This window comes from Pelobates fuscus, chromosome 13 (genome assembly GCF_036172605.1).
Source record: "Pelobates fuscus isolate aPelFus1 chromosome 13, aPelFus1.pri, whole genome shotgun sequence".
NCBI lineage: Eukaryota > Metazoa > Chordata > Amphibia > Anura > Pelobatidae > Pelobates > Pelobates fuscus.
The window spans coordinates 78,165,610-78,191,761 of NC_086329.1; the positions used below are offsets into that span (position 1 = coordinate 78,165,610).

The following is a 26,152-nucleotide window of genomic DNA, read 5'->3' on the forward strand; positions in this document are numbered from 1 at the left end:
GGCCGTCCCCCAGTGTCCATCCCGGACCCACCACCCCACCTATCGTATCCCCGACTGTGGGTTTGCAGGACCCCGTAATGATCGCTTGCTAAACTGCCTCGGTATGCTTGGCCTCCCCTGTCCTGGGGGGGGGGGGGAGCAGTACCTACCCCTGGTGAACAGTCTCGGTGTCTCTGGGCCACTGCGTACCTTCCGATGCGATGGGAGGCGATGAGCGGTCCGCCGCTCAGGCATGGCGGGTCTAATGGCGTGCAGATTTTTCTTCAGTGGGGGTTCTGCGTCCCCGGGGCTCGACCGTAGCTTATTCCTCCGGTGCGACCGGGCCACCCCTGCGTTGGGGGGTTCCAGGCAAGGCTCCCACTCTGAGCATGTCGGCCGGGGTTGTTGGGCCAGTAGGCCTTGCGGGTGGATAGTCCAAAATCCAGTTAGGTACAGGCATGTCCGGTAGGCCCAGCGCGTGTAAGAAGCGTGGGACTTCAGTGGGCCATCTCAAGACGTGCCACTGGTTTCCAATTCTTGCTTGTAGACTGAACGGGTATCCCCATTTATATTGAATCCTCTTCTCTTGTAGCGCATTTGTGATCAGTTTCAGGGCTCGCCGTGCATCTAGGGTAATGGCGGACAGATCTTGGTATAGCGCAATTGGCGATTCCATGTACCGGAGTGAGCGTTGCGTTCGGGCAGCCCTCATTATGGCCTCCTTTAATTGAAATGACCGGAGGCAGCAAATCAGGTCTCTCGGTTGGCCATCTCTGCGCGGGGCTCTGAGCGCCCTGTGTGCCCTCTCGAGTCCAAAGTCTAGTGGGGCTGCATCACCCATGATTTGGGCAAACAGGCCTTCAAGCAGCTCCCGTGGTGATTCACCGTCAGATTCCGGCATGCCCCTAATGCGTATATTGTTGCGTCTACCTCGATTATCGAGGTCCTCCACTTGGCGTCTCAAATCTAGTAAGATATTGCCCTGCCTTGTGGCTGCCAGCTCTGATGCCCGTTGATGCTGGGTGGCCTGTAGTCTATGTACCTCCAGATCGTCTACTCTCTGTTCCAGCACCGCTAGGTCTCGCCTCAGAGCCGTGATTTCTTCACGCACGGCTGCTCGGAGCTCCGCAATGAGTTCCGCTTTATCCCCCCTCGTAAGCATGTTTGCCGCAATAGCCGCCATATCCGCGGACAACTGGGTGAGAGTGTCTTTCTGGGTGTCTCTTGCAGGGGATCCCCATGGGGATTCAGTGCGGCTGCTCATACCTGGGGACGCGGGCGCCATATTGTTTGGGCCTCGTGCGCCGGCCAGCGGTTGCGGGGTGGAGAGGTAATCGTCCATAGGTCCCGTCGAGTGTCCCGATGAGGGTAATGTCGGGCCGGGAGTAGCCCCTCTTTTAGTTTTCCCCCATCAGCGTGGTTGTGAGGGTGTTTAACGCTTCGTTTTAGGGGCTTTAGCGGGTTAGGGCCTGGGAGCTCAGAAAGCGTGCGTCCTACTCCATCTGCAGCCAGGCCACGCCCCCCCGCCAGGAAGGTTTTTATCTATTTTTTTTTTTTTTTTTTTTTTTTAAATTCTTTATTTTTGCGTGCATTAAAGTAACATTGATGCATTCATGGCCACAACGGCTCATATTCAACATGTCAAACAATTATAACATAGATGGCTGTCATATCATAGCACTGTTTTATAATATAGGGTTAACTCTAGAGGAGAAGGTCTGTGTTGGTAACATTAATGCCCTTGGTGAGGGTGAGGTGTGCCCGATGCTACTCTCTATTTATTTAACTATAGGGCTACCCCTTCGCCTTGTATGAAGTAGTCGTTCTCTGAGTGGTTTGCAGTGTTTCGGCGGGGGGGGGGGGATTAGGGGTGTCGTAGTGCAATGCGGGTTACATGATAACGCTGCTAGACGGGCTTCTGCAACCCTATCTGGGTATTCATGGTATGAGTATGGCAGTTTGCCCATTCTAGGTGTTATCCACTAGATGCTGCGGCTATACAGTGGTGGCTTCGTCGGGTCGCTATGTATGGGCATTACATAAAACACAAATGAAATAAATGACGTGTCTAAGGAAGTAATAAAGGGAACCATTATATAAAACATTAGAAAAAAACATTATAAAAAAAAAAAAAAAACATTAACAAAAGTTAGTGGTTCCGCTGATTTTTTTAGTCTCTGACGGTGTGAGACGGTCCGTCTACGTGGATGGTGGAATGGAAAGTGAGGGAAAGTCCATGTAGGTTGGTTCGCTGGTGATTCTTCAAGTGGGGGATCCACCTGGGGAGGCCCTGGGAGGGTTCCGTGGGGTTAAGTCCCGGATAGTGTCGGGGTTCAGGTGGGCTATGCTCCGTCTGGGTGCCGGTGCTGCTTGTAAGATACCTGTTGCTTGTAGATGGGTTTCCAGCTCCAGCTTGTCTTGCGCCTTGTATATGGTCGCATTGAGGGTGAAGGATACAGCACGAGGAGTGCCCCATTTATAAGGTATGTCCTTGGCACGCAAATGATGCAAGAGGGGTTGTAGGTCTTTTCGCCAGGCTATTGTGGTCCTGGTCAGATCTGGGAACGCCGTCAGCGATGCCCCTTCAAACTTTAGAGGGGTTTTGCCCCGCAATGCAGTCGCAAGCGTGCTCTTGTCAGCCAGTGTCTGGAACCGCAGGATGAGGTCTGCCGTCGCTGCTGTCGGTGCCCTGGGTGATTTCGGCAGCTGAAACATGCCGTCAATTTTTATTGATTTTACCCGCTTCGGCGGTAGTAGTACTTTCAGCAGGCGCCTAACGTAGTGAGGTAAGTCATCCAGGCCTACAGACTCCGGCACCCCCCTCAGCTTTAGGTTACACCGCCTTCGCTGGTCCTCCATGGTGTCAAGCCTGTTGTTAGTGGCGTTTTGCCATTTGACCAGGCCTGTGATTGTCTGTTCGAGTGCCTGTAGCCTTGTGTCTTGGGAGCTTGAGCTGGCCTCTAGCTGGGTAATTTTGATCGTTGCGCCTTCGACGGCCTTTCGGTAATGGGCCATGTCAGCTGCCAAGTCTTTGCGGAGTTCCGCCAGCATGGTTTTGAGTTGCTCGGCAGTGACCGGGTCCCCGGGTTTCGGGGGTACCTGTCTAGTGTCTGTAGGTGGCCTGTAGGATGCACCCTCCAGGATGTCGGCAGCGAAATCCTCCGATGAATATGAGGAAAGGTCGTCATGCTGCGCCATTTTGGGCCACGCGGCCTGTTGTGAAAGCCGAAGCATCTCACCAGTGTCCCTTCCGTGGGGGCTTTTTTCGGCTTTTGCTTTCTTAGATTTCCTACCCATGGTCTATTAGCCCGTGTTTGGGTGGTGTGTGGGGAGGTTTTAGGCTCGATTTCCACCATATATCTTCGATTTTTATAAGTCAGAGACGGAGCTCCGAGAAAGTGCGTCCACTCCGTTGCTCAGTCAGCTCCGCCCCCTTTTATCTATTTTTTAGCATTTTTGTTTATGGCATCTATTGTTAACATTTGTCACTAAAGAGGCCTCTAATGGCTGCTAATCAGCCAGCTAGTATAATGTGAGAGTTTTTGCATCCAGTGTTTGCATTTCGCATAGTTTTCTCAATGTTTGCTGGAGGGTGAGGGAAGTTAGGGAGGACTTGGGTGGCATGGAATGGGCTGGTTAATGATGCTCTGGGAGCTGGAGCTATTCCGCGTGCAGCAAAGGCACTCCATACACCATGACTGCTTTTTAACACTGACGTGGTGTTGGCAAATGTAGCGATTCTATTCCAGGGCTCGACAAATCCCCGGTCGCCATGGCGGCTAAGAATTTTGTCCTGGCGTCTTATAGTATACTTAACCCGCTCATTGCCCCCTCCTGTCTCCATCCCTGTGCAGCACTCTTTACGGCAGTGTACCGGGAGGAAGTAAAGGTAAACTGTATTTTCTTCCTCCCAGCGCTGAGGCTGTGCAGGGGCATGGCACACTGGCCGGACACGAGGCAAAGAGTGCTCTGCTCGCCACCCATCCCCATTCCACAGAGCCGACCTCCAGCCTTGCCCCTTTCCGCAGAGCCAGCTGCCTACCCATTCCTCTGAGCGGCCTCAGCGCCAGGAGGAGGTAATTACATTTTTCTTCACTTCCTCCTGGCACACAGAAAGCTACACGGCAATATAGAGACAGGAGAAGGGGGAGTCTAGAACAGCAGCAGCCAGTCCCACTAACCTGATGTCACCTGCTGCTGGCCAGTCCAACTGGACCCCGGGGAAGCCACCCTCCTGAGCCCACAAGTCAGGAACCAGGAGTGTGGGTAAAAATGTTTTTATAAAATTTCTGTGTATCTGTCATGTGTGTATCTGTGAATCTCCGTGTGTGTGTGTGTGTGTGTGTGTATTTGTCTATTTGTGTGTATAAAATAATAATAAATAATACTTTGTGAGTGTGTGAGAGAATGTGTGTGTCTGTCTATGTATGTATGTGTGTGTAATTTTGTTAGTCTGGTTATCTGTCAGTGAATGTGTATTTTTAGGTAACCAGCCCCCCTCCAATCGCATGGGTATGGTGTTTATACTAGCCTTTTCCAACGCCGTGCCAGTCATGCCGCAGCTGGCCTGCCTCCATAGCTGAGATTATCAATTGCCAATCAGCATCTCCTCACAGAGATGCATTAAATCAATGGGTCTCTATGGGAAACGTTTAGCGCCTCCATGCATAGTGTGGAGATGCAGCATGTAGGTGCTGCACATTGTATAGCACTGAGATAGAAGACACTTTAGTGGGCTTTTGAGTGACTGCCACTAGAGGTGTTACTAGGCAGCAATGTAAACACTACCCTTTCTCTGAAAAGGCAGAGTTTACCGTGCTCCGCCTGCAGGAACATGCTATAGACACTAGAGCCACTACAATAAGCTGTAGTGGTTCTGGTGATTATAGTGTTCCCTTAAGAATTGTAATTTTGTTGTTTTTTTTTTTTTTTAGCTGGCTCCTAGATTCCACGCATATTTAAAAAAAATATAAAAACCAAACAAACCTCTATGGTTGCATTAATTTACTCGAATGATGCGCAGTAGGCCTGAATTTACTCAACTGATCAGCTTTTATATTAAATACACAATGAAAATTTATAATTTTTTCTGATTTATGTTGCTTTTATTTGTCTCATAAGATATATATATATATTTTTTTAATTCTTTATTTTTCTTGTGCATTTGGTTACATAACAGAGGTACCTGTAGCGCCACGACAGCGATTACAGGCAATTCAACGGCTTACATAGTCATGGCAGAAATAAGCAGCACATTTTTTATGAGAAAAATAACAGGCTGGGAACACTTTAAAGATTTTAAACATGCGATATATATACAGGTTAGCTTTGTATGACTGTTGCGGTGGGTCACGATGGGGGTTTCAAGCTTGACACAGTAAACATGGTGGTTCTAGCTTATATAGTAGTGGTTGAATATGATTAAACATTGCTTAACTAGCTAAGGATATCGGTCGATGCCACGACCGCTTAGGTGAGTACTGCGTCTTCATTGGAATGCGCAGGCAGGGCATTAAAGTAGTAGCGCACTTTCGTTTACGGTGTAGGCAATATAGACAGGCTGATTGAGTTATGACAGGGTATTAACAGCATATAGTATGAACATCAACAGATTATATTAGCTGTCAGTAGAGACCGGTGCAGTCAAATGCTTAGATAGTGGTTTCAGGTTAAATTCGTAGTCATTCTGTATAAGCACGGTTACAGTTAGCAGTGACTTAATATACCAATACAGTTAAAAGTGAAACTGTGTGTATGTAAGCTTAGACATATCATACAGCAGTTAACATTGCTAGGTTTAGCCTACGTTGCGTAGCCATGTTTCTATTCTCTCTGAGCATAAAGGTGTTCTGCATTAAAACAAGGGTAAGCATTTGTTGTAGCGGGTTATATGCCAGTGAGTTAGCGTTAAAATACAAATAAAAAATTAAGGCAAAAACAATAGTCGTTAGAGTAACATTAGAAGGTTAAAGTAATCAGGTACTGTCCTGCGGCTAGCGTGGTTTGAAAGGGCTAATAAAGACTGCCCCTTGTAATGCCTACTCGCCACACATAAGTAATGTAGATTCCTCTTAAGGCTGTAGTTAAATAAATTTACAGGGTCAATTAGGGATCAATAGGTGATCGTGTGGCATAGGTTAGCCCTTTCGGCATCAGGTGCTAGCCAGTATGCAAGACATGGCAAGTTATATCATGGCAAAAAATAACAGTAACGGTAGGTGTGTTACAGGAATTATACCTAGTCTATGCTATATTATTAGGTTTATACAGTGTTTAAACTAGGCTGAGGACAACACAGATTATGCCTACATGAGAGAGGGTAAGGAAATAGACATGAGGGAGACACAGGCTGGGTGCCATGTAGGCATGTAATAATGGGTGGCAGGCTACCTAAGAGCATGGCTGATGCGTGCTGTAGGGCGCTATGCTAATGTAAAATGACTATCATGGAGGTGCTGGAACATTTAACAGTAAACAGTAAACATTTGGTAGACAGTGTATATTACGTGAAAGTTCAATCTCGTCGGAAAGTCTCTATTTAAGAGGTTGCAGTGTAGTATGGACAGCGTCTATAGTAAAAGAGGCTTTAAGCTTGTACCCCTATATGTCCCGGTTCGTGAGTTCCCTGTCAGCCGATACCTTGCACATTGAAGGGTGTTAGGGATGGTTGAGAGTCCTGGTGAGGCACCGCAAGGTGTAGCTTTGTGGGCTCCAGCTGCTGTCTCGTCCGTCCGTCGCTGTGGAAGCCCGCTCTGACGATGCCGGCAAGTGGATTCACCTTCAGGTGATTGCTGCCCCGTCTGGAAGCCCTCAGGGTGCCCCTTTCTGTGCTTGGCTGCAGTGGGGTACCACGGCCACAGTCTCTGTGTCTTGCGGCGTCTTCCGTTCTCTTATCAGGCTGCTTGGGGGTCCGTCGCTGGATAATATGAGTTTGAGCCTCCGATGGGGCCGGGGTTTTCTTCCTCCATGGTCCGCAGGAGTCTCGGGTTGCCTTGTGCCGGATGCGAGCAATTGGTTTTCGTCGCCGTATCTTAGGCAGTGCGGCAGTTTGTTTTGTCTGCTTACTCTTCGGATACCTCGTGGGTTGTTTGACTGGAGGCCAGCTTGGGTCTGCGTCTGGCTGTGTGTTGTTTTGAGTTATTTTTGCTGTGGTATACAGAATGTGTCGAAGGCGTGTGCGATACTGGGTCTCGGTTCGGCGGCCATCTTGGCTCTCGCCACGTGTGATTCCGATTCTGCAGAGCCTCTCTGGAGCCTATGCTGGATGGGTATGTCTGCGCTTTGGGGGGGACCGGGATGACCCCCGCCGGTCCGTAGGGGGGGGGGGGTGGGAGCGCTTTTGGTCTCCGTATTTGACCTTAGTGCAGGAAGAGCGGCCGTCTCTCCCCGCCTCGGTCTCCAACAGGCCGCATGGCTGCGTCGTCCTGGAGCCGCTGGCTACCGGCAGAACCGCCACAGGCAACATGTTATAGGTCTCGGGCCCGGAGCTCGGGCAGCCTGCGACCATCCACTTCAGCAGTCAGGCTCCGCCCCCGCGTCTCATAAGATATTGTACATGCTGGTATTTTTTTTTTTATATATAATTCTTTATTTTCGTTGCGCCATGAAGTAACAGACATGCCGAGAATGCTACAGTGGCATGGAACGGCTTTTGCAATTGGACAAAGTTGTGACATGAGTATGCGGCACAAACTTTTTTTTTTTTCATAAACATGATTAATTCTGTTTATCAGTAGGTGAGTGCACCTAGTGGGTCAGTAATCGTGAGTGTGCTGATATATTGCATAGTTGAGGTACGGGATTTCTATATCTGAGTAGTGACGCAATGTTAGGGTCTTGGGTTCAGCTGGGTCGGTGGTCCTCTGTACGAGGTGAACCGTCGAGGGTAAGTGACAGCGTGGGGAGGTCATGCAAGGTTGCCTGTCGTGTTGGTTTCTGCATTGAGATTGTTCTGTACGGGTGTCAGTGTGATGGGTTCTAACAAGGACCTGTTGTAGGGGTACCTTACAATTAAGCAGGGTGTTCCCCTAACCAAAGGGGCTGCAAGGGGAGAGGGGTTGAGGTGTAGTGTATGCCTCACCTAGGAGTTGTTACTGGATGACCTTTGAGCTCTAGAGCCGTCTGGGTCACTACGGCGTGGGGTGGTCTTCCGTCAGTGTAAGTCTCAGTGGAGCCGCTGTGGAGTGTTGTATAGCTTAGTCAAACCGTAAAACAATATTAATCAAACACAATTTAAGAGCAACCATATGAGAAAAGATAGAAAATAAAACTTTGCGGTAAGCTATGCCTGCAGCTCTCAATTGTTGCGTGACTTGTGTGAGCGATTTGCGCTATTGTAGGGTCGTTCTGGTAAGATCTTGATAGGTCAATTGTGTTTATTCAAAGGTTAGTGGCGTTTTGCCTCTTAGGGCCGACATGATATACCCCCTATCTTGTGCCAAGGTGCATCTTACGATGACGTCTCTGGCGGTGTGTGGTGGTGGCCTGGTGGGATTTGAGATTATATACACCCCATCTAGCATGATTTTCTTTGCCATTGCCGGGGGCAATATTGTTGCCATCAATCTCCTGACATAGTGGGGTAGCTCCTCTGCCGATATTGCTGTCGGTATGCCCCTGATTTTGACGTTATTACGTCTGTACTGGTCTTCCATGGCGGTCATCTGTAGTGAGAGTGTTTGATGCGATTTAGTCAGCTGCTGTACCGTGGTGTGTATGTTGGTGAGGCCTGCATTTATGTCTAAAATGTCCTCTTCTGTAGCCCGGACCCTGTCAGTGGTGTCTGAGCGTATTATTGCAAGCTCAGCTGCAAGTTCCTTGTGGAAGTCCTGCAGCAGGACCTTCAGGTAGTGTTTAATCGCGGGGGACGAGTCTTCCGCGCCGGCTGTGGGGACGAGTCTTCCGCGCCAGCCGTGGGATCGAGTGGTGTATTGGGCGGCTCTCGCTGTTGTTGGTGCTCTGAGGATATGTCAGAGGCCGCAGTGTGGAGGCTTTCGGCAGGTGCCGTCTTAGGTTGTACCTGTCTTTGGAGCAGCGCTCTGATGCCTTGGTGTTCGGTCGGAATGTTCGTCTTTTGGGAGCAACGTCCCATGGTAGGCTCCGGGTGTGTTTGGCCGAGTGAGTCAGGCTCTGTGGCCGCATATGCACTTACGAGGAACGTCTCCAGATCCGTAAGAGTCTGCGCCCCAGGCCTGCGTCTCCGCTTAGGTGTCTTGGCGGGTTGAAAGAAGGGCATCGATCTGTGCAGCTTGAACCCCTGATTCTGCTGGGGTGAGTGGAGTCTGCGGATTGTGCAGGTAAATTAAGATATTTGTAAGATTATACACACTGTTAAGGAGCCATTAGAGAGAGTTCAGTGAAGGGCTACTAAACATGGATTGCAGGATAAAACTTACAAGGAAGGGGGGCGTGGTCTGACGCTGGACAGAGATGGCTGCCTAACTTTATGGCTCCGTCCCTAGATGCCCTAAAAATGCGATAATCCGCACCAAATGACTTCCATGGGCAGCACTAAACGCACTCAAATGACCCCCTCTACCCCTAGAACACAAGGGGGACCCCCCTCAACATCCATCAGGGGTTACCTCCAGACGCCGGCGATCTTGGCGGCAAGCCTCGAGGCCACAAACATAGCGCCGGCTTCTTCCGGCTCAACTGCATCGGAGGCAGAATCCATGTCGGCACACGAAACCCTGCCACCTCCGACTCCTGACTGGTACGCACTATTTGCATCTCTACCCAAAAAGGACGATTTTCAACAATTAGTCGAGGAGGTGAAGGGCACATTGCATGCCGAAATACCCTCGATACGCCCATCTCTGACATCACTTGAAACCCGTGTCAGTGCTTTGGAAGAAAGAAGACCCCAGCTATCATCCGACACCAAGCGACACAGATCACAGACATGAGAATGCACATCGAAGACCTCGATAACAGAAGCCGCAGAAATAACATCCGGGTGCGGGGTCTAAAAGAAATTTCAGACCAAGAAAACCTCCGAGCACTACTTACCCGCCTTTTCAACAAGCTGCTGGGAAGACCGCCCGAGGCCCGAGTGGCGATGGATAGAGCACAGAGCTCTGCGCCCGCGCCCACCACCTGACGCCCCACCACGAGATGTAATCTGCAAGATCCAGGATTTCTAATTGAAATCGGAAATCATGCTGAGCGTACGTGCGGAGAGGTCCTGGTGGTTTGAAGGCCAACTAGTAGAACTGTTCAACGACCTGTCACACCTTAGACTGCAAACACGAAGAGCACTGTGCCCAGTCACGATGGCGCTGCAACAAGAACGGATCCGCTACAGATGGTTGTTCCCATTTGCTCTCTTAGCCCGCAGGGGGAACATGGAGGCCACCATCCGCATTCCGGAGGACGTTCCAACCTTACTGGAAGCTCTAGGGCTTCCGAACGTGCAGGTCCAGGACTGGTTAACCTGCCCGCTGAATGAACGACGCACGGGCCAGTCGGTGAGCTGCAGACATCCAACAGAAGGGGAGAGCAGAGCGGACTTCTCCTCACTCCCACAGGCCGGCCCGGAAGGATAGCCGACAGAACGCGGGCAGCCTACTGGTAAAGGGACTGCGGCCTGCTAATGAACTCTCACATGGCATGGACATTGGGTCGATACACTAGACATAGACACAAGTAGCCGCACACACCTCCACCTAGACATCCCAAGCTACATGCTCAAGAATGCACCACACACACCTTTCTTGTCCCATGCTCTCTATCGCTGCCTCTCCCCTTCTCTGTGACTCTCCTCTCGCCTTCGATGCCTCTCTGGGGCTCTTTCCTCACCTTCCCTGAGAGGGGGGACATGGGCCTGAACTCTACTACACAAAAAAAAATATATATATATATATATATATATATATATATATATATATATATATATATATATATATATATATATATATATATATATATATATATATATATATATATATATATATATATATATATATATATATATATATATATATATATATATATATATATATATATATATATTTTTTTTTTTTTTTTTTTTCCTCTCTTTCCTTCTCCTCCCCACGGTGAAGGCGGAAACAGAGGCATTCCCGGCGTTCTTCGGAGATTCACGCTGCCACAAACTCTCCCTGATACCCAGGATAGCACACTGACACTGACACACTTTTTTCAGGAAACCCACTTCCTCGCCACCCAGGCCCCAAGATTCTCTAATAAATACTATCAAATGGGATTCTTTGCAAATAACCCCACATCCAAAACCAAAGTAGTGGCGATCCTATTTTCAACTGACGTTCCCTTTAGGAAAGAGGCGGAGCAAACGGACGGACAAGGTAGATATCTCTTTTTCAGGGGTACGATACACCAAGCAAAATTTACCTTCACAAACATATACCTACCAAACAAAGGTCAGAAAACTTTCCTAAAAACCACACTAGAAGCCCTAGAAAAGTTTGGAGAGTGCACAATAGTGATGGGGGGGCGATTTCAACGTCCCAATGGACCCGAAGATAGAAGCATCTACCGGAACAACGCCACTCCCAGATCACATCATTCGAGGTACCAAAGCCCTGCTCCATGAGCACTTACTCATGGACTGCTGGCGCACCCTAAACCACAATACTAGCGACTTCACCTACTACTCGACGGCACACAAATCCTATTCTCGACTGGACTACTTCTTCCTGCAACACCGAACACTAGACAATCTCCTCTTAGCATGAATAGCTCCAATGATGTGGTCGGACCATGCACCGGTTATCATATCCATCAAACACCCGAGACCCACCCAAAAGCAATGGATTTGGAGATTGAATGAAGCGCTACTCGAACACCCGACAATCCACGGAGATATCCTCGAGAATCTGGAACAATTCTTCCAAACGAACGGTACCTCTGACTCCAACCCATCCACAGTCTGGGAATCCCATAAATGCACGATCCGGGGTCTCTTGATCAAACATGGAGCACACCAAAAAAAGCTCCACACACAGGAGATCTCGGCTCTAATAGCCCACGTGGTGGAAATGGAATCGGAACATAAAGCTACTCTAGACGACGACACATACAAAAAATTGACGGCAGCCAGAGCGAAACTACAATCAAGACTCACGGGCAAAATTCAATTCCAATTTAAGCTCGCAAGGAAATCGTTCTACGAATATGGCAACAAATGTGGCAAAATGCTCGCTAGAGCCTTGCGTGCCAAAAGACCGCAAAGCTTTGTACAAGCCATCAACCTCGGGAGTGAGTGCTATCGGACCCCCAAGACGATTGCAGGGGCCTTCCGGGCGTACTACGCAGCACTATATCAGTTACCACCCGGCGGAGGCAAGGGAGGCTCTCGAGGAGCACATCACTACGGAGGAGCTGCTCAGGGCGGTGAAGCTGGCCAAGACGGGGAAGAGCCCGGGACCGGATGGATACACCGCTCAATACTATCGGAAATACGCGTAAGTTCTGGCGCCACACCTAGTGGCGACCCTCAACTCGATCAGAATGGGTGGTGAGCTGGAACCAAACATGCTCATGGCACATGTGGTGGTGCTGCCAAAGGAGGGGAAGGACACGACTGAGTGCACCAGCTACAGACCAATTTCCCTGTTGAACGCCGACCTGAAACTCCTCACAAAGATCCTGGCCCTCCGCATCCAGCCCTACTTACCGGGGCTGATACACCCGGACCAGGTGGGATTCGTGTGGGGCCGTGAGGCCCGTGACAACACGGTGAACGTGATCAACTTGATACACGCCGACCAACAACAAGCATCCCCGTCACTGCTGATTTCGACGGACGCGGAAAAGGCGTTCGACAGGGTGGATTGGTCCTTCCTCATGACGACAGTAGGACAGGTGGGCTTCGGACCCCACATGATGTCATGGATCCGGGCTCTCTACCGCAAACCGGCGGTGCGAGTACTGGTGAATGGGATCCTGTCCCAACCATTCGACATACGAAATGGGACTCGCCAGGGATGCCCCCTGTCGCCTCTGCTCTTTGTTATTAGCCTGGAACCGTTTTTCAATGCAATAGGAGAAAACATCGGAGTGCGGGGAATAAGAGGGACTTGGGGAGAAAGCAAAATCTCTGCATACGCCGATGATGATGATCTCTTCACATTCAGAAATCCACAGGCATCTTTACGAGAGATTATGAAAGAATTCGAAACATATTACCTCCTGTCTAACCTGAAAATAAACTACAGGAAATCAGAAATTCTCAACATAGGATGCAATTCACACACAGTGCAGAAGATCCGTACTGCATTCCCCTTCCACTGGTGCAAGGATGCCCTAGGGTACCTAGGAGTGTGGATACCGACAAAGCTGACTGAGCTGTTTTGGCTCAACTTCGCACCTCTCCTGGGAAGAATTCAAAAGGACCTCCAACAATGGTCACTCCCACACATCACATGGCTAGGAAGGATAATTATCCTGAAAATGAACGCCCTACCCAGGCTCTTGTACCTCCTTCAAACACTGCCAATAGACATACCCAGGGAGTTCCTGGCCAAGGCACGCAGATCGTTTGCCCAGTATGTGTGGAACGGAAAGCAAGCATGCCTGAACCACGGGATCCTAACCCAATCGAAGCTGAGTGGGGGACTGGGTCTGCCGGACCTGACTAAATACTGCCACACAGTGCATCTACAGAGGATCGTGGAGTGGACCCACGCCCCCCCAGGGAAGCTCTGGGTGGCGATAGAGGACAGTTTCTCCGAAACCCCTCTGGCAATGATGCCGTGGGTGCCGAAGGGGGTGTCCACCTGGAGAACGTTGGCATGGAGGGGGAATTTGGAGCAGGAAGTGTCCCCCTTGCACCCTATCGCAGGAAACCCTCTATTTTGGCCGGCAGCCTCGTCGCAGTTCCTGACAGCCCTGTGCCTGCCGAGGCAGTGCAGACTAAAACACATAAGCACAGAAGGGGGACCGACGCCCCTTGCGGAACTACCCACCCCAGACCCCTCGAATTTCATGACCCGGTTCAGATACCACCAACTGGCGAGATGTCAAATCCATCCCAAACCTAGAATCGGCAAACAGGCAACTGACGGCGTACAAAACACTGTGCGACCATAGATGCCCTACCGGCACACTGCATCTCCATACTGTACCAAATGATTCTCCCAGACAGACAAGGTAATCCACTACCATACTACACTAGATATTGGGAGAGAGACTTGGGATTCTCCCTGACGGAAGACCAATGGCTAAACGTATTCGTGAACGTACACAAATCTTCGATCAGCACAAAATATCAGGAGTCAGGGTACAAATTGCTAACTCATTGGTACAGGACCCCTGAGAAGCTCTCTGCCGCAGGCTGCCAGTGCGACCCAGAATGCTGGAGATGTGGGAGGGAGCTCGGCACGCAATTCCACATATGGTGGAAATGCCAAAACATTAAGCCCTTCTGGGAACAGGTCCACAGAGCGATCACCAAGATAACGGAAACCGACATCGAACTCACACCTGAGGCATATCTCCTGCACGACACACCAATGCCACCTACGCGATACAAAAAAACGGTGCTCCCACACCTGATTAACGCGGCACGCAGCCTCATATCCAATCACTGGAAAAAGAAAACAATCCCCTCCATCAGGGATTGGATCCGAAGGGTGGAAGACATACGAGAGATTGAGGAGCTTAGCCATCAGACCTGGTACCACTGGACGAGAAAGTTGGCGGAGGCGGATGGGGGCGGGGGCCCTCAGGATCGGCCCAGCGGCGGCACAGACAGAGCGCTCGCTCACCTCCCTCACCTCTCCCGGTGTTTCCTCCCCCCTCCCCCTCTGTCAGCTCATGGGGGTACCGAGTGGCCGGACCAGGGGATGAAATGGGTGACACCCCGACATAGTACAACCCCCTCATAAGAGATTAACCCAGGGATGACGTACAAACCCACAAACTAAACGACTGTAGCCAGTAGTCAACTCCTGACTACACAACGACCCGCATCTCTCACCCATTGACGGGACCAGGGTGGGAAGGGGGGAGGGGACGGGTGACAGCCTCCCGAGGGGGCGAACAGATAAAAGGAGGCTCGGACACTCAGCAGACCGCGGTTCAGAAGCACCCGAATCATATTGCCCTTGACAAGGCAAACGTGAGTAAAACAGGGTGCCTTGCCCATCCCCATTTAGAGTGGAACCACAGAAGAGGGTACCGGCACTCACAATGACACACCCAGTTAGGGTGAGGAACTAGTAATACATTAGAGTTCGGTTTTTGTTACAGTTTACACCAACGTTTACGAATAAAGAGACAAGGTAAATTCCCATACGAAAGGCAGCACTATACACATACATCTATCAATAAAGGCTAAGCCCGAAGCTACCCTATGCACAGCAACGAGAGGGAAAACACAACCCACTCTACCAAGGCAAATGAACTGTTGTATTTGAAACTTGTAATAAGCTGTGAGATATAAGATTTGTTTCGTTGACCGTTGTATAACACTACATGCATGTCACAATAAAATGCTTTAATAACTAAAACTTACAAGGAAAGGTTAAAGGATCTTAACATGTATAGCTTGGAGGAAAGACTAGACACGGGGGATATGATAGAAACATTTTAAATACATAAAGGGAATCAGCACAGTAAAGGAGGAGACAATATTTAAAAGACAAAAAACTACCACAACAAGAGGACATAGTCTTAAATTAGAGTGGCAAAGGATTAAAAATATCAGGAAGTATTACTTTACTGAGAGGGTAGTGGATGCATGGAATAGCCTTCCTGCTGAAGTGGTAGAGGTTAAATATAGTAAAGGAGTTTAAGCATGTGTGGGATAGGCATAAGGCTATCCTAGCTATAACATAAGGCCAGGGACTAATGAAAGTATTTAGAAAATTGGGCAGACTAGATGGGCGGAATGGTTCTTATCTACTGTCACAGTCTATGTTAGAAATGGTGTCCGCTCGGCTTCGCTGTTGGCTCCACCCCATACATGCTGTTTTAAGTTACTAAAAGTGCTGCTTTATTTCAGGTTTCTCTAAAGCTTTTTCAGTTCATTGCTAGGCAGCCAGTGAAAAGATGAGAAGCTTGTTATCTTGTTAGTCTTTTGTTGTGGTAGCTGAGAGCTTCTATTTTAGGATTTCCAAAGATTGCTGACCTGTTCAAAGCCACCAGCTGAGTCAAGAGAGGACTAGCTGATCTCCTGCTCCCAGGTGCCAGCCAGCTTCTCTGTTGCTGAAACCAGAGGGAAGATAGCAACAATAACAGAAAAAATAGTAATTGGGGTGGAACAGCGCTACAGTACTAACCACAGGGGTGGAAGGAGCTGCACACCTGAGGGGAAGGGCAACCCTCAAACCCTTCAATAAATCTGGGAGAACAGGAAACAACAAAAATACAGGGTGCGCTAAATGGAACAAATGAGAGATCATATTTACAAAAGAGTCTCTGAAAATACAAGGTGCACCTTGGGTAGGTATTATTTGGTTCTTGATTGGGGCCTCAGTAGTTAATATGAAAAACAAAAGCAAAAAGAAAGAGGGACCAATTGTGCAAAACCGTTAGGAGATGGTGTCACGGACAACACAGAAACAGAGAAATGCCAACTCACAATCAATAGAGCTATGTCCAGCTCTAGTTAAAACGGCATACAGTGGTATTTGAAACTCCCCACATGTAGGATATAGCTGGACAATAGATGATTCTTCAAACCTTCTTTCAATGTCTCAAGTACGTGTCAGCATATAAAATACATAAAAATAAGGGAAGAAACCCAATGGTACAGTAACGTATGACACTTGCAGCTACAAACAAACACTGAGGTCCTAAGGTCATATTTTTGTATTTAGGTATAGGGGTTCCCCCCTATTCTCAGGAGCAACCTGACACGTTCTCCCTGCTTAAATCTTACTTTTTAACTTATTACATGAAGGTATTTATGGTTAGGAGGGACAGAGGCTGGTGAGAGAGAGGGGGTATGCAACTGAAAAAGTTTTCCAAACAAATTCTATCACACAAAAGTTTAATAAAGGTGTACGTGATATATTGGTGTAACACATTCAATGACAATAATAAACTGCATGCACAGAGAATTACAGTGGCAAACTACAAGCTTCAGTAACACCTTAAAGCTGCAGAGAGATGCAAAATGAAGAGATTATTGGTTCTGCGTGTGTGAAGTGGGTGTCTCTCATTATGCCTTGTGTTTCAGGCCACCAGTATCTTTTTTTTTTTTTTTTTTTAAATATATGTATTATATATTTTGCATTATCCTGGTGGTGTTGTTATTATTTTTCTTCCCTCACATTTATGCTAGTTTGGTTATTACCATTTAGTGATGATGCCAGCATGGGTCCCCTGCCCTTTCTTTATCAGATTGTATCCAATGTGACCTTCAGGAGCTTGGAACAAGACTGAGGATATTGTGACCCGGGAATATATTTCAAGAGACATTATAGTCACTAGAACAACTACTACTTATTGTAATATGGTGTTTATAGCTAGTCCCTGCAGGCTAATTGCAGTAAACACTGTATTTACAGAGAAAGTCAGTGTTTGCATTACAGCCTAGGGACATTTCCACAGGCCACTCCTTAGATGGCTACTAGAGGGTTTTCCTGGGGCAGTCCCGCTGCATGGAGACACTGAACTGTCCTCATAGAGATGCATTGATTCAATGCATCTCTCTATTAGGCGATGCTGATTGGCCAGGGCAGCCCCACCCCCAGCCTGCCTCCTTCGCTTAAATTCCTATCGGAAAACATTGTGATTGGCTGAAATCACTTCTAGAGATGTCAGCCAAGGAGGCAGATCGGGGCAGAGTCAGCAGCAGCATTCTGGAATAAAAGTAAGCTCATACTATATTTAGGGAGGCCAGGGGGCTAGATGATTTTTTTTTTTTTCTCTCAACACTATAAGGTCAGAAATACATGTTTGTGTTCCTGACCCTATAGTGTTCCTTTAAAGGGTTTCACTTCCTCTCCACATCAGCCAAGTTGGCAAAGCTAACCCTTTAGTGATGCTACCATGGTTGTATCCAGGAAAACAAATTTACGGTAAGTATACATTTTTTTTTTCTATTTTCAGACATTTTCAAATAACGCACTTACTGTTAATTTCCAGGCAGAGCATCCTGATTCCTGTGTTCTCTATAGCCGTGTCAGCTACAAAGATTGCTGGCATATTCATACCACCAGTTGAGTCATGCTGGGACTCCCCAACTGTAGTCATTGGAGAAGCTGGTCTCCTGCTTTATGGTGCCGACCAGCTATTAACTGCTATTAACAAAAAGAGATAATAAATATAATTTCTCTCCTTTTTTTGTTACTTTTATTTTTGTTACAAAGCTTTGTTTTCAGACATATTCAAATAACGTAGTTACTGTTCAGTTCCTGGCAGAGCTGTCTGATTCCAGAGTTCTCTGTAGCCATTTCTGTTCATCACTAGCCAGCTTGTAAATGTCAGAGAAGCTGGCAATTATTTTTGAAGCCTGATTGAACCATTTGCTAGCTAGCCTATCTTCATAGTGGAGAGCTTCTGGTTTTCCCAAGATTGCTGGCAACTTCACGCCCAGAGGTGAGTCATGGAGGGGCTGCACAACCTTAGGCATTGGTGGAAGAGGTCTCCTGCTCTGCAGGTGCCCTGAAACCTGACTGAACCGTCTTACTACTCTTGCGTCGTCGTAAAGAACTTTTGTTTTTACATCTCTGACAATTGCTGACATCTTTGCCCCATCACTTGACTCATTGCGGGACTCCACAACCTTATGTATTGGTGGAACTGGTCTCTTGCTCCTGAGGTCCCCAGCTTCTGTGTTGCTGCTATGACTGCACAGGTCTGAAATGTTTGAAAGGTTCACGTGCTCTGATTCCTTGTTATAATTTCCTCGGTTCTGTTGACATGCTTTGGTTGTATCGGCCGGCTTAACTGTTTTTTGTTTAATCTGAAATCGAGGTCTGAGTTTGTGCACGGGTGGCAGCATCCTCTCATAGAGAGCTATACGCTGTTTGATGCTGTTTTCTGACTCTGGTGTTGTTTCCATGATAAGGTGTTGAGCCAGCATGTGATTTAGGCTTTTGTATGTTGTTTTATTGTTTCCATGTGCCTTGCCTTGGAAATAATTGTACAAACCTCCGATTGCCTCTTTTCCTTCTCTCTAATGTCGTGAACAATTGCCATCCATTTGTCATATAGGGAGGGTTTAGTCTGTAATGCGGATGTCATGCAACAGCCGGCATTAATATTTTTTTCCGTGGTTGCTGGACCTCCCTTTCTTTTCAGGTTTGATATCTTTGCACTCCAGGCCAACCAATGTAAACATGTCTGCTATTAAATTTGCTTTGACTATCAAACTGTCAGGGTATTTCCATTGGAAGACATTTTGTGTTAAGCTAGAAATTAAAAATGTATACTGTAAGGGGCCGGAGCTTGACCAATTTTGGGATACTTCTCCCAGCCAACCATTTAAAGTACCCACGGATGAACCTTACTGTGTCAGGTATTCCCGGATAAACAAATCGGGACAATCCTGGAGTCTATAAGCCCCCGGGAACCTGAGATATAATGCTGCGGCATACTGGGAAAGGAGTTTGGGAGAGGCGGACGATCTCCTCATCCTCCAGTTCCCTGTACAGACCCTATCCCCCCCCCCCCCCCCTGAGACTGGCGAGGGGTATTTCGGTCCCCACTGGACTGCCATAAGTTATTCTAGCTGCACGTTGCATTAGTTCCAGGTAGCAAGCCTGCAGCACCTCGACTATACAAGATGGCGGACAGCACTCCAACTGAGTGGCCAGCTCCTCGTGGCTCCTTGGAATCTGGCCTGGATGAGATCTTTAGAGTCTTCTGGGAGAAACTACAGGAACATGCTAACGCCACCCTAGGGAGCTGAAGAGAGAAAGGTCTGAGATCTGGAGCAGGAAAAAGGACACGCCTAACACTCTATCTATGCCAACTAATTCTGAAATTCAGAAAAAGCTAACACTTGTCTTTTTCAACTGAAACTTTGAAAATCAGAACGTTGAAAACTTTCCTATTTCCCACAATTCTCTATACTCATATTTGCATACACAATTTATGGATTATCTCCAAGATAAAGAAATTCTACCAAGAAAGCTGGTAAATATGCTGGTTTTATTTAATTCAATTTAATTTAAATAAATTTTGACTAAAAGCAGAAAGATACCTGGATAAAGTCTAGTCAGATTTCTAACTTAGAAATCGTAATTAGGTAATGAAATATTGTGCTCCAAAATTCCTTACTGTAGAAGGAATAAGTGAACAATATATTTACTGGTAACTTGCCACGTTTAGCATATCAAAATCTTATCCAGAGATATTGACTTATCTGAATTTAGGGATATTAATCTTTCATCAGGAAAGGTTAATCTTCTGCAAATGTAAAATTTGGTTAGAATTATTCGTATTGGTTATTGGATGAGAAGGATTGGTTAAACTGATCTGGTATGAGAAAATTATATTTGTAAATTGCAATATAAAAGGTATTTTTATTGTGAAAATTGTAGCCAGCAGTGAGTGAGTTAACCCAGTGTGATTCAGACTAACAGCCAGGTTTTATTGCTATTAGCTGTGCTGTTATTTGAGGATGTGATGTGTTCTGTGTAAAGGAATTTCAAGACAATGCGGTGTTCTGTGTTAAGAATGCCTAGCTGATTTCAAAGAAAGTGTCCTGTCCTAAATCTTATTGAAATGTGCATATATGTGGAGATGTTGCTGTTAAACTGTTGCCATATTGGATACATATGTTATACCTAAATATTCACTGAATATTGTTATGTATGTTGCATATTATTCTTATTATTAATTATTGTCACAATAAATTATATTTTTATAATTAGTTTGTGATTAATGTGTAAAATACAGATTCTCTAATAAAATGTACTCCAGGGTCTATAAGCGTTAAAATAGTGGGTAGCTCTTTGCTTTAAATCAATCAAGGGAACCAGTGCCAATATATACATTTCTGATATAATAAAAATTAAATACATTTTTGGCAATTTTTTATGAAATATTAGTTTTAATATTGATCACCCCATAAATATCCTCACAAAACCAAGGGGAGAAAAAGGAGATAGTGACAAATTAACTTCCATCAGCCATGACTTCAGGTTTTCGTCAATTAGCACGTCAAAACCGTACAGTTCGAAACAGGTTTTTTTGCCAGCCAGAACTCCTGAACATTCTACAGTGATTGATCCTTGCACAGAAATTGTTGTTTTAATAATTAGATCTTCAATTTCAGCCATGAGCGCTGTTGTATCTTTTCCTTTCTGCTTTAAATGATGCAACATAGCGCTCATGGTCCATTGGCTACCATAGTTCTCCTTCTCAGGGTCATCGTTGGCCACAAAGCAAGGGCTGTCCTTGTTTATGCTATAGTTGGTTAAATGCATGAATTTGTTTTTCATGGCATGCTCTGCTGGTCTGTACTTTGAGGTAGCAAACCTGGCTAGTCCTTCTTCATAGAAATAAATTATTAATGGGTCGTATGATGTGACTAGCACATACAGGCGTAAGTCGAACTTGTACCCTTTAACAAGGAGCGGGTTACTTGTATAGCGTGATACAAGGAGACGGTCTTTTGCGCTTATCTGTGAAAGGGAATTTATAAGCCAGATTCCATGCCCTTGACAAGATGCAACAGGCTTGACAATCCAAGGACCTTGATTTTTGGCAATAACTTGATGATAAAAGTCCTGGTATTCCTCGGGGACCACATAGCCCTGGGGCAGAAAGTTGCATTGTTGTTCCCCATCTTTCCTCTGAAGCCTTTGAATATTTTTACAGATGAGATCTTTGCGAGACAACTCAGAGGATCTGGGGAAGTGGTTTTATATTTTGTCCTTTTAAAAGGTTTGCATAACTTGGGTATTGTATGCCCTGTCCCATCCACATCAATTTAAAATCACTACTGTTTTTTTGGCCTCTTCAAATCCATGAGCAGATAGCATGTTGCGGACCAGGCGACTCCCATAACGGCTCATTTTATAGGTGATTTTGTTAATGTTTTCCTAGCTCTCGAAGGGGTGACTCTCCAGTTACAGCCTCCGCCATAAATTTCACACGTGGTGTTTTGTTTGAACCTTCAGTCCACAGGATAAAGGGGGTATCATCTTGGTGCCCTTTTTCATGGCACTCGGAGACCTTCCCTCTTTTATTCAGTTGTTGAGCCATGATATATTTGGCAAGTATCAATATCTGAGCAATATCCAATAATCAATTTGCTGCTGCTGTGTTAGCCTCCTACTCAGTTAAGTGCTAAACAGTGCAATGACTAAGTTGGGCAGCAGCAGGACTGTTGCAGCTAAGGAGCATTGAGGTCACGAAACAATGGAGGCTCATGCAAAAATATTTCCCTAGTTTTACCATTGAAAATTTTTTTTTTCATATTTCTTTTTATTATATTTTCTCAGATACAAAAATACACAATACAATAATTGCAAGTGACCTTTTATCTCACTCATATGACAGTAACTTCTATACTTGTTCCCCTTTTATCCCCCATCCTTTCCCCCCTCTTTCTTTTCCCTTTCATTCCCTTCTCTCATACATTTCCTTTCTCTTTTTTACCCTTTTTCTTCCAAATTTATAAAGTATAGAATAGTTAATCTTTATAGTGTCACCAATAAATTGCTAATTTACATTTACACACTAACCTAACACTTGAGAGAGAGTCACAAATCTATTTCAGAGATGCGCAATTTGTTTCGCCCGGGCAGGTTATTTTTTTTTCTTTTAGCCCTGCTGCGGGCTAGCAGCAGAGTTACGTTTTTTTTTTTTTCTATAGGATCCAGGTTCCCCAGTACAGCTGCTTCTAACTCTCCATGGTTCGTAAGGAAGGTAGGGAGCGGAACCCCAAGTAAGAAATCAATCCATTCTTAAATGGTTTGACGTCTTACAACAACAAGATGGTACCAGGACACTTCTGGCACCATAACTTCTACAGCAAGCTGCAGGGGTTACAGTGCTTGCAATGTTTTTTGCAGTTGGGTGACAATTTTATATTACTTATCCATCTTCTTGATTCTATTTTTATTCTAATATTTGAAAATATCAAATACATTTTAAACTTATATCCTTTTTCAAGACATCTCATGTCCTTATGATGTACTTATGATTACTGAAAAAACTTCCTTTCTCGTTTCAGTGCCTATTATCTCTTGCTCTGTAAACATTGCAAAACCAACCTTGGCTTCAGCCTCTATACGGCATCGAGAGCTTTTGCCTGCCTGCGAGGGTTATTTTGCATCGAAAAAGAGAAGCTGATCTGGTATGTGACAAGCTGTGATAATTATTTAAGATTAAATACACTTTTGGAACATTTTAATCCTTGTAATGTTATATAATGGACAAAAAATACTAGAGATGTGTTGGCACTCTAATTTAAGTGGGTGCAAGTATAGAGGTTATCCTCGTTTGCAACCTCGGAATGATCCACAAGAAATTTTTAAATAATACCGCACTCCAATAAGGCAAGTCATGCTTAAATTAGGAAAAAATTGAAAATAATTTATTAATTCATTGATTAGAATATTGGCAAAAAGTGAAAATAATGGGAATCAAGTCTATCATTTTTAAACACAATATATTAAAACCTCCCTCTATGACTCCTACCCAAGATAGCACAATGATAAGTATTCATACTTGATAATATTCTAATGTATGACTCTTACCGAAGATAGCACAATGATAAGTATACTTATTATTGTACTATCTTGGGTAGGAACCATAGAAGAAAGGCTTTAATATATGACGTGTACTTTCATTTTGTGGAACTATATTGTGTTTAGAAAAATGATAGATGTGATTCACATTTTTTCCCTTCTTGACAATATTCTAATGAATTAAATAATTTTCAAAACTCTGGGCGTGATGAGGTAGCACGTTGGAAGAGGTGGGAGTGTGGGTGCGCGCTGATGGAGGAGAGCGGGAGTATGGCGTGCTGAGTTTGACAGCCTTTTTGTAAGAATTGCGTGAAGCAGTGCATACAGCAGTCGGTCAACCTTCTAATCAAATAATTTCTACTTGGCTCGGGATTAAGAAAATCTTGGATCTACATAATGCGGTATTAGATTTCTTAAGTATATCTGTTATAGAATTCAATGTAGAAAATGTATTGTTATCTAATTGGAACACCCAGGGAATTTACGGAATAGATCAGATTATACAACAAGGCAAAGTGACACCTTTTGCAAAATTTGTTCAAATATTTCATCTTCCTAATTCTGAGATTTTTACATACCTTAGAGTAAAACACTTTTTGCAAAATCATTTAATAAAAATAAGTCCTAATTTAACTAAAGCTCTAAAAAAGACTTTTAGTAATAAAAAGGTTTTAACTAAAGCCATTGACCTAATTCGGGTTCTAAATTACGTGGATAATGGAAAAGAGATCTTGACTGTATTTTAGATCAGGATAAATGGAGCAAATCTTTTAATAGCATATTTAAACAAACAAAGTTCAAAGTATAAATTTAATCAAAATACAATCAAAAATATTTTAGACAACACGGTGAAAGTGATCAACCTCATTCACGCGGCTCACAAGCAATCGTCCCCGGCACTGCTGATATTGACAGACGCGGAGAAGGCGTTGGACACGGTGGATTGGTCTTTTCTCATGATGGCACTCAGACTGGTGGGATTTGGGCCCATATGCTCTCATGGATACAAGCCCTCTACTGCAAACCAACAGCACGGGTGTGCGTGAACGGAATCCTGTCCCAACCATCTGACATGCGCAATGGAACCCGACAGGGATGCCCCCTATCGCCCCTACTCTTTGCTATCAGCTTGGAACCATTCCTCAACGCAATACGGGAGAACCCGGAGGTGAGAGGGGTGAAGGGACCCGTGGGGAGACAGTAAAATATCGGCGTATGCAGATGATCTCCTTTTTTCAGTCACAAACCCAGGTACATCCCTGCAGGCGATCATAAAAGAATTTGTGGAATACCACTTCTCTCGAACCTACAGGTAAACTACAGGAAATCAGAAATCCTGAACATAGGATGCAGCACGAACGCGGTGAGGGGCATCCGCGCCGAATTCCCTTTCCACTGGTGCAGCGAAGCCTTGAGATACTTGGGCGTATGGATAACAGCAAAGTTGATTGACTTATTCTGACACAACTTTGATCCACTCCTGGAGAAGATACAGAAAGACCTCCAACAATGGGCACTACCGCACATCACATGGCTGGGGAGAGTAAACGTATTAAAAATGAACGCACTTACCAGACTGCTGTATCTTTTCCAAACCCTGCCAATACATATACCCAAGGAGTTCTTTGCCAGGGCACGCAAATCGTTCACCCAATATGTGTGGAGCGGGAGGCAAGCAAGACTGAGGTATGAGATACTCGCACAAACCAAACAAAGGGGGGGATTGGGATTACCAGACCTGCTTAAATACTGCCAAGCGGTGCATCTGCAGAGGATCATAGCATGGAATCAGGCACCCCCGGAGAAACTCTGAATTGAGATGGAGAGCAGCCTCTGACAGCGTTGCCGTGGATGCCGGGGGGAACGGAGGGGCTGAACCTGGGGGACCACCCAACCATTACCGCCACAATGAAAATGTGGCGAAAGCTGGCCCCACGGGAAAACATGTCGCCGCCAGTGTCACCTATGTACCTTATCGCAGGAAACCCGCGTTTCGAGCCCGCGTCCTCCCTGCAGTTCCTGACGTCCTTGGGATTGCCCCGGCAGTGTAGACTTAAAAACATAGGCACAGGGGGTGGAATTGTGCCTCTCAATGACTTACCGGCCCCAAACCCCACAAGCGTCTTGACGCAGTTCAGGTACCACCAGTTGGTAAGGCATGTAAAGGCCATCCCTCACTTGGAATCGGCGAACAGACAACTCACCGCATACGAAGGGCTGTGCGATCAAGACACCCCCCTTGTGCATTGTATCTCAGTCCTATACCAAATGATACTACCAACCCACAGTGGTAATCAGCCCCCTTACTTTGCCAAATACTGGGAGAGAGACCTGGGGCAAACGCTGACAGACGATCAATGGCTAGATGTTTTCGTGCGCACACACACAAATCCTCAATTAGCACAAAGTACCAGGAATCGGGTTACAAGCTAATCGCTCACTGGTATAAGACCCCCGAAAGGCTCTCCAACGTGGGCTTAAGCTGTGACCCAGAATGCTGGCGATGTGAAAGGGAATTGGGCACGCAATTCCACATT

At 46.2% G+C, this 26,152-nt stretch overlaps 1 protein-coding gene across 1 annotated transcript in view; it reads left to right on the forward strand.

Moving 5' to 3' along the window:
• Positions 1-26,152, forward strand: part of OIP5 (Opa interacting protein 5) — a 44,881-nt gene that overhangs the window by 14,429 nt on the left and 4,300 nt on the right. Inside the window, exon 4 of the mRNA XM_063440469.1 lies at positions 23,099-23,221. Coding sequence (XP_063296539.1) covers positions 23,099-23,221 — 123 coding nt within the window. The remainder of the gene's footprint in view (positions 1-23,098; positions 23,222-26,152) is intronic.